Genomic DNA, 10,209 nt, shown 5'->3' on the forward strand with positions numbered 1-10,209 from the left:
ATGGTCTTTTAAATGGCAAAAACGTAACTGTCGAGCCCAGGGACGGCGGCCGCCGTCGGACGGCGCCGCCGTGTATGCCTTTCGCAGACTGCACTGCGCAGCGTTTTTGTTTTGGTCCGTTCTCCCTCGTTTCAAGTCGGATTTTAGATCCGTTTTCGCCTACGAACTCGTATCGAGACGAACTTCGATTCTTCTTCAGACCATTCAACAAAATTCTGACTTTAGTTTTGTCCACATATCAATCAATTTGAGCATAAAATTCTGAGACAACAAAATTAGCACAAAAGCTCAAATCAATCAACTCTAGAGTGAAAGAGACCAAAATAAAAGTCAATATAAGGCGTAAACACCCACAAATTCATTACAAAATAGGGCTAAACAAACAACCGTAAGCTCAGCGCACCATCACACCAAGCTCAACGAGGTATGTAAAAATTTTAAAGTTTAATCGTCATTAAATTTTGATGAGCATGATGTTGATATTATATGATGAGTTATGATGTTATACTTTGAAAATGCATAGCTTGAGATTGAGCATGACAACATGATTAATAACGAGTTATTATGTTGCATGAATTATGTAGTAATGTAAGATGTGACGTTTTTGTGATGTGAATTGTTTGAGCAGTTGAGTTGAGTCACGATGATTTAGATACAGGAATCTAATATCATTGTTTAGAATGATTTTCTACTAAGTAGAGGGATGAAGGGAGAACTTAGAGCTTAAGCTTGAGAGATTTAGCATTTGCTTTTAAGTATTTATTTGTTTGAGTTTATGTTGTGCCTGTTTATGTTTCCTGAGTTGAGTCGGGTTAGTACTTCGAGTCACCTTTAAGTTTTCCTTATAGGATGGCCAGGATTATCCGCACCGCGCGAAAGTGGACGACAGCGAGATCGACCCCAGCACAGGTCAAGTATGAGTACGAGACATACGGCATCTGCCACCGAGACACGTTGGCAGAGTTCCTGGCGCACTACCATAGACTGTGGCTAGAGGCCAGCCTTCGAGCAGGGGTTACTGGTCTTGATGGCATCATGCGCCTAGTCAGTGTGCTGCCGGACGAGTGGCAGAGATGGGCAGGAGCTATGGCCCCCCATTACATCTACCGCGTGGGACAGGCCTTTGATCTCTACGGAGACTTCACTGGTTTCGTGGCCGTGTTGAGCCATCAGTTTCTGGCTTGGGGAATTTCCCCTATTGGACCGCACGAGAGGCCGTTTGATTTGGCCCGAGCTTTTGCGATTGAGCCGCCCGAGTTTGGGTCATACCACGACGAGTCAGTGCCAGCTCCAGCCCCTCAGGCTATACGATCGCCTAGTACGGTTGACAGGCCACCATCTCCGTACTATACTCCATCTCCATACTGCGTACCCTCACCTACTATTCCCGCTGTTCCCAGAGTTGGTCACCAGGACCAGTGCGAGGCAGGAGGATCTCGCCCCGCAGGAGTTCAGAGATCTGCCGAGGACGACCCAGAGCAGCAGGTTCCAGTTGGGACGTGCCGTCTTGAGCCACTAGACCCGCACAAGATGGGGTTTGTCACAGACACTCAGATTCTCTACGCGGATCTGCTGACGGGATGTCTTTCGCACCGGGAGCTCCAAGAGAGATTAGTAGCCATCGAGTCCATTTTTGGAGAGGACCCGATAGAGGCTAGGGTTGAGGCCGAGGAGGAGAAGGAGCCGATGGAGGACCCGATAAAGGCTAGGGTTGAGGCCGAGGATGAGGAGGAGCCGATGGAGGATCCGATAGAGGCTATAGCCGAGGATGAGGACGAGGAGGAGCCGATGGAGGATCTGATAGAGGCTATAGTCAATGATGAGGACGAGTAGGAGCCGATGGAAGATCTGGTGGAGGTTAGAGCCGATGAGGACCGCGAGAGTGTGGGCAGTACGCCCTGGCCGTAGTTTTTCTTTTATGCTGTGATGTATATATAGTTGGGGAAATACTAGTACTTGATGTTTTTGACATGCTTAGATAGGCATGTGTATATATTTTGCCCTATAGATGTTATAGATAGACGTTCCTAGTATGCTAGAGTAGCAACTAGATGAGTCGCCGGTAGGAGTGACCGTATGAGGTCCATACCGAGACATAGTACTATTTATGATGTTAGCTTAGAGCGACATCATAATAAGTACTATGGTATTTTTGTATAAGTCCTCTAAAGAGGCAACCTTATGATGGGTATATATGGTTGACCCGAGTGGTCTTTTGTTAGCATTTATAAGCTTTATTTCTTTTACGAATTTTGAGTGAGCGTGTTGGTTTCCTTGAGTTGAGTTTAGCTTCGTCAAAGCTTAGAATGATGTTTGACGTGAGAATTTTCTTCTGTTAAGTACAGAATGCCTCCGAGACGCAACCAAGGACGTAATTTAGATGACAGGCGGGAAGATACTCCCCCGCCACCACCGCAACCTGAGAGGAGAATCAAAGAACTTTTTCTTCGACAAAATCCACCGGATTTAGTGGAACTGGAAGTCCACAAGAGGCGGAAGATTGGGTTAGGGCTTTGGAGAGGATCTTTAAGTTCCTCAGGTGTAATGATCAGGAAAGGATGTTGTGCATGTCCTTCCAACTAATCGGATCAGCCGATTACTGGTGGGAAGCACATCAGAAGACCCTGACACCCGAGCAAATAGAGAACTACACCTGGGAACAATTTAAGACTATGCTTTTCGAGAAATACGTACCGAGGAGTTATCGCAAGAAGCGAGAAGCTAAATTTGCAAATTTGAAGCAAGGGAAGAAATCGGTTGCAGAGTATGACCGAGAATTCTGTGATTTATCACGTTTTACTCCATAGAAGGTGGACACTGATGAGAAGATGTCTGAGCTTTTCTGCGCCGGTTTGAGGCAGGACATTAGAGTAGTGTTGGCAAGTCAGGCCGCACTATCATACACTGAGGCTTTAAATCGAGCCTTAGATATGGAGTTGGCTATGCAGCCAGAGAAAGCACTGCAAGCACCTGCACCGCCGTTAACTCAGACAAAAATATCTGGAGGACAACAGACTGCGCCTCCATCACAGAGTGGGAAGAGAAAATGGGAGGACAGAGGACAAGGCAACAGAAAGCCATCGCAAGGACAAGGCCAACAACAATAGGGTAAACAACAATACCCTGGACAGTCATCAGGACAACAGAGGACGCCGCCGTATGCCAAGTGCAACAAGATGCACTTGGGGGTTTGCAAAGCTGGATCTAATGTTTGCTACAATTGTGGACAAGCTGGTCATTACTCGTCGCACTGCCCGAGTAAACAACAAGGAATGGCAAGAGGGAAGCCTGATCAGAGTTCGGCTCAGCCCTTGAGAGCCATTATGGGGTATCCGCAACCGCCCCAACAACAGCGCCAGCCGCAAGGTCCACAGAAACACCAGAAACAGCAGCAGCAGCAACAACAACTACCACAGCATCAGAGAGCCTTTGCGCTCAATGAGAAACAGCCCGAGAAAAATCAGGGAAACCTGACAGGTATGGGCAAGATTTTGGATGTACCAGTTATAGTTCTGTTTGATACAGGAGCTTCGCATTCTTTTGTTGCTCAAGCATGCGTAAATACTTTCAAACTGGAACCAAAACTAGCTACACCCGAATTGAGAGTAATTACTCCTGTAGGTAAAGCTACTACAGTTTCTCACGTGATCTCTAACATAGAGCTTGAGTTAGGGTCACTAAGGATGAAAGAAAAAACCTTGCACTTAATGCCTATATGGGACGTAGACATTATTCTAGGAATGGATTGGTTAGCAGAGAATTTTGCCACGATTGACTGTAAGAAAAGGATGATAACTTTCCAGCCACCTGGGAAGGAACCGATGTGCTTTCATGGCATAGATAGAAGTAAGAGAGTCCCAATCGTTTCGGCACTACAAGCGTCGAAGTTGATGAAGAAGAAAGAAGCACAAGCTTACCTAGTTTACTTGAATGATGAAGTAGAATCAAGTAAGAACTTAGAGGATGTAGCTGATCACTATTTTTATAGCAACAATAACTGCAACTAAACAGTGTAATTGTAGTACGAAAACAGCAAGCAGAGTATCGTATCCACAGAGACTGTAAAACGAAATCACTCTATCTATTTCCTAAACAGACTCTCACAGTATGCAAGTGAAACGATTATGAAGGTGAATTACGAACTAAGATTAACTAAATAAAACTAAAGAGCATGTAAACTATGATAATTAACTCAAATATAAGGAAAGTTCTGACCCTAGGGATGTATTTTCACCAATCAACTACATGTATTCAACCTATTGATTCAATTACCAATTTTAATCCAACCCTGATGAAAGATCACTATATTGTTCACAAGCGTCTCTAACGACCACCTATGAACGTAGATTAATTAATCCCTTTTCACATTCAAGACTCCAAGGAATCAATCAACTCCAAATAGCACATAAAGAATAGCTTCCTATAGCTTCACCTATCGCATTCAAGACTCAAGGCTAACACTATATCATGCATTCCTGAATCGGCTGAACAATTATCGCATTCAAGACCCAAACTGAACAGCTAAACATGTAAATCATTGATCAGATAATTCACAAGAAATTAAGCACCAGGAATCATGAATCACAAGTTGGAGGGCAAATTGATATCAATAAATCAAAAACACATAATCAATCAGCTATATACAAACCCTAGGTTCAGAATAAAAGAACTAGCCAGACATAATAAAATCAAACATAAACATAATTAAATTGAACGCAATTGTAAAAACAAATTGTATAAAAACCGAATTAAAACGATTGTGGCGGCTTGAATCTTCAATCTTGATCCAAGCCTTGAAAACTGGAAAGCTAAAATATTCTAAAGCTATAAAACTGAAATATGAATGTTGGGAACTGAAAAACTAAAGCTGGGAACCCTAGATAGGTCAAAAGAGGACCTATTTATAGTCTTAGGGTGAAAAACCAAGTTCTAAACCGAAAATAACTTGAAAAATCGTAAAAAACGCGGAAAAAACGAAAACACGCCTAACAACGGCGACCCGTTCGGCGGTCGCCGAACCGGTCGCCGAATTTGACTGCTGCGCGCGACTTTTTTGTTTCGGCCATAACTTTCTCGTCTGAACTCCGATTTATGATCCGTTTGCGCTCACGAACTCGTATCGAGACGATATACAACTTCTATTTCAGAAGATTGTTCCAAATTCGAACTCAATAAATCTGAAAATTCCTTCAAAGTTCGAGTAAGAATCATGTTTCACAAGATAAAGCAAATTAAGCACAAAACAATCATCCAACACTCAATTTCCTATAAAATTAACATCATATGAATATTAAAAACCATGGAAAAATGAGTGTTATCAGTAGCAGTGGTAAGGGAATATGGAGATGTATTTCCCGAGGTGTTACCAGGATTGCCACCAACGAGACAGTTGGAGTTTACTATCGACTTAGAATCTGGTTCAGCACCAGTGTCAAAGGCACCCTACAGAATGGCACTTAAAGAGCTACAAGAGTTGAAGATTCAGTTACAAGAACTGCTCGAGTTAGGTTTTATCCGACCTAGTGTATCCCCGTGGGGAGCACCAGTCCTTTTTGTCAAAAAGAAGGATGGCACGTTGAGAATGTGCATAGATTATCGCGAACTGAATAAATTGACACTCAAGAACAAATATCCTTTACCAAGGATAGACGACTTGTTTGATCAATTAAGAGGAGCGAGCTTTTTCTCGAAAGTTGACTTGAGATCGGGTTATCACCAGTTGAAGATTCGACAGGAAGATATACCTAAGACAGCTTTTCGAACGAGGTATGGACACTATGAGTTCATAGTTATGCCATTCGGTTTGACGAACGCCCCAGCAGTATTCATGGATCTCATGAATCGAGTGTTTCATCAATACCTGGATAAATTTGTCCTAGTTTTCATAGATGATATACTCATCTATTCGAAGAATGAGCAAGAGCACCAACAACATCTGAGAGTAGTGTTGGAAACGCTTAGAGCTGAGAAGCTTTTCGCCAAATTCACCAAGTGTGAATTTTGGTTGAACGAAGTAACGTTTCTAGGACATATTGTTTCATCCGAAGGGATTAAGGTTGACCCCACCAAGGTACAAGCCGTACATGAGTGGAGATCACCAACTACGCCTAACGAGATTCGCAGCTTCTTAGGCTTAGCAGGTTACTATCGTAGGTTTATTGAAGGATTTTCCACGATAGCAAGACCGATGATCCAATTACTTAGAAAAGAAGCTAAGTACAATTGGACAGAGGAGTGCGAGGAGAGTTTTCAAGAACTCAAGAGAAGGTTGACTACAGCACCAGTGTTGACAGTCCCAGAAATGGATAAAGAGTATACCATCTATACAAATGCGTCAAAGAATGGGCTAGGATGTGTTTTGATGCAAGAAGGAAGAGTGATAGCCTATGCATCACGACAACTTAGACCCCACGAGATAAATTATCCAACACATGATCTAGAACTTGCAGCCGTTGTGCATGCCCTGAAAATTTGGAGGCATCATCTCTACGGAGTTAGATGTGAGATTTTCACGGACCACAAAAGTTTGAAATACTTTTTCGAGCGAAAGGATCTTAACATGAGGCAGAGGAGATGGCTCGAATTGGTGAAGGATTATGACTGCGGCATTAACTATCACCCCGGAAAGGCCAATGTAGTAGCCGACGCATTGAGCCGAAAAGTCTCGTCAAAGTTAGGATGTCTTCTCACGAGGGAGGATGAGCTTATAAAGGACTTTGACAAGATGAGGGGTGGCAAATCGTGCGGGTCGGATCGCTATCGGGTCGACCTGATATCAACCCGACCTGATAAGGCCAAACCCGAACCCGACCTGATAAGGGAATGCTAAAACCCAACCCGAACCCAACCTGATACAGCTAAACCCGAACCCAACCCGAACCCGATAACAACCTGATATGAATCGGGTTGACACGACCCGATAGCGACACGATAACGACACGATCTGATTAGGACCTGATAACAACCCAATTTGAATCGGGTTGACACAACACGATAACGGCACGATCTGATAATATAAAAAAAATACAAAATTCATCACATATGCTATGCTCAACAATCAACATAATAAATCAATAGAGTATGCATCAAATGAAAACAATAAAAACAATAAACAACTAATCCATGGCATCAAATCTGACACTGGAATTAGGTAGCTCATGATATAATCATTTATAAATCAAGCATTGATTTTCCTTTTCAATCATCTTCATAATATATGAACACCAGCAATTACAATTCAATACCAATCGATTAACTGTAACACAACCATTATTAATCTTGACGTCCACAAAAACATCCAGATCATGAGAGAGAGAGAGAATCAGAGTCGGAAGACTCGGAACCAGCGAAACACATAAAACTCAGCAAAGCATAGTTCCTAATACAAGAGGAGAATCTCTGCAAACCATTAACACAAATTTTGCAAGTGAAACACATAAAACTAAAGGGTTTATCACATCAAGATCCATTAGTGCCTTCTCCCATGCCTCCTGCTCTTACCCTTCTTCCGACGACTCCTCTCCTCCGAATCAGAGTCGGAACCAGAATCCGACTATGAGGACTCAGACGACGAGAAGTAACTCCGATGCCTCCTCTTCCTCTGCTTCTTCTTCTTGCTCCTCCTCTTCCTCCTCCTCTCCTCCGCGCCGACTGGAACTTTGGGAGAGAGGCGGCGAAGAGGGAGCCGTGAGATTCGACAGTGGGATGGGGCGGCGACTCGAAGAAGGGCTGCGCCGGGCCGTCGTCGTCGATGTGGCTGTGACTTGAGAGTCGACGTCGAGTGCGGGCGGCGGGGCGGGGCAGTGCGGCGGCGGGCGGCAGAGTTGGAACTTGGAAGAATGGAAATTGGAAGGGAGTCAAGGGACGAAACGGGTGTGCGGCGGGGAAATTGGAAGGGATGAATGATATGAAACCCTACTAACCTAAAGTAAACTAAGAAAATAAAAATTTAAAATTTAAAATAAATGTTTAATAAAAATAATAATATTATTATCGGGTTACCTGAACCGAACCCGACCCAACCCGAACCCGACCCGAAATTATCAGATCCTTATCAGGTCGACCCGATAAGGACCCGAACCTTATCGTGCGTGTTTCTAACCCATTAATTTCGTGCGGTTTCGTGTCGGGTTATCGTGTCGTGTCGAAAATTGCCAGCCCTAGATAGAGGTGATAGAACCACCAGGAACCATAGCGAGTATCGTTGCGACGATGCCTAGTTTGAGGAAAATGGTGGTTGAAGCACAAAGGAAGGACGAGAAAATGGAAAAGTTACGAGAAAGGATAAGGACAGGAGATCCCAAGAATTACCAAGAAGCATCAGATAATGCTATCTTGTTTGAGGAAAGAATATGCATTCCCCACGATGATGAGCTTAAGGATAAGATCATGAGTGAAGCTCATGACACACCTTACACCGCTCACCCTGGAGGTACAAAGATGTACCAGGATTTGAAAAAGGGGTTTTGGTGGGACCGAATGAAACGAGACATAGCTTCGTTTGTAGAACGATGCTTAGCTTGTCAGCAAGTGAAAGCATTACAACGACCCTATGGGAAGTTAAACCCATTGGAGATTCCCGAATGGAAATGGGATCACATAGCAATGGATTTTGTGACGGCTTTACCCAAAAGTCAGAGAGGAAATACAGCGATTTGGGTGATTGTAGATCGACTAACGAAATCTACACACTTCATACCGATTCCAATCACGTATGGATCAGATAAGTTAGCACATAGGTTATAAGATTGCATGGAGTACCGGTGTCGATCACCTCAGATAGAGATTCCAAATTTACGTCACGCTTTTAGATGAGTTTACAGAAAGAGTTGGGTACAAGGTTGAATTTTAGCACAGCCTTTCATCCCCAAACTGATGGACAGTCAGAAAGGACTATCCAGACGTTAGAAGATATGATAAGAACAACTATCCTAGATAGAGGAGTACATTGGGAGAAGATTTTGCCACTAATAGAGTTTGCCTATAACAACAGTTACCAGGCGACTATTGGTATGGCTCCGTATGAAGCTCTTTACGGAAAGAAATGTAGATCACCACTTTACTGGGATAAAGTTGGTGAGAGGAAAGTGTTAGGACCGGACACAGTCGCAGAGATGATTGAGATTGTCCGAAAGATAAGGCAGAGGATCAAAGAAGCGCAAGATAGACAAAAATCTTACGCAGATACCCGCCGCACAGAGTTGCATTTCGAGATAGGAGACAAGGTTTTCTTGAAGGTTTCACCCTCGAAAGGGATAAATAGATTTGGGGTCACTACTAGAAAAACGCTCATAGATAACGGATTTTATCCGTTATCTATGAGCAAAAAAACTGTTGTGTATAGTGGTGTTATCTATGATACGTATCATAGACAACGGTTAAAAAACCGTTATGTATGTGAGAATAGATAACGGTACGAGACGCTCATACATAACGGTATGAAACCGTTATCTATAATGATTATACATAACGGTTTATACCGTTATGTATGAGGATTTTTCCGTTATGTTTTGTATTTTTTTGTTTTTTTTCCTATCATAGTTAACAGTTTTTTTTCTATACATAACGGTATGAAACCGTTATCTATAATGCTTATACATAACGATTTATTACCGTTATGTATGAGGATTTTTCCGTTATGTTTTGTATTTTTTTTGTTTTTTTTCTATCATAGTTAACAGTTTTTTTTACTTTTTATAACGGTTTTTACCGTTATCTTTGATAGAAATACATAACGATTTTTTTGTACTTTTTATACTGTTATGTATTTCAACTACAACTAGCATATTTAATATTTTTTTCTCGATTTTTATGTTATTTATCTCAAGAAATAAATAAATAACTTTAAAACAACAAAATGATAAAATCACCAATAACAATATTATATATCATCCAAAATATTCATACATTACCATCCAAATGAACCAAGTATCAAGTACATATGATCATTGCATATTTCGATTCAAAATTGAAAGTACCAACTATCTTATAGCTAAAACAAAAATCTATCATATTATGTGTTCTAGCACCAAGTCCTCATGAACTAGTTGACCTGCTATGATGAATTTGCAGCAACTAACTTAGGAGAGAACCCGACACACAAGCTCAACCTGCCAATAGAAAAATAATCCAAATAAAATATGTGAAATAAGAGAAAAGCAACCATCAAAGTACTAAGGATTAAGTAATAACATATATCAAAAGAATTAC

At 42.1% G+C, this 10,209-nt stretch overlaps 1 protein-coding gene across 1 annotated transcript; it reads left to right on the forward strand.

The window, feature by feature from the left end:
• Positions 1–3,176: 3,176 nt before the first annotated feature.
• LOC130990663 (uncharacterized) lies at positions 3,177–7,767 on the forward strand. The gene is made up of 2 exons (XM_057914887.1): positions 3,177–3,621; positions 7,448–7,767. Exons 1-2 carry the CDS (start codon positions 3,177–3,179, stop codon positions 7,765–7,767), a joined length of 765 nt encoding a protein of 254 aa, XP_057770870.1.
• Positions 7,768–10,209: the final 2,442 nt, after the last annotated feature.

Source organism: Salvia miltiorrhiza, chromosome 6 (genome assembly GCF_028751815.1).
Source record: "Salvia miltiorrhiza cultivar Shanhuang (shh) chromosome 6, IMPLAD_Smil_shh, whole genome shotgun sequence".
Lineage (NCBI taxonomy): Eukaryota > Viridiplantae > Streptophyta > Magnoliopsida > Lamiales > Lamiaceae > Salvia > Salvia miltiorrhiza.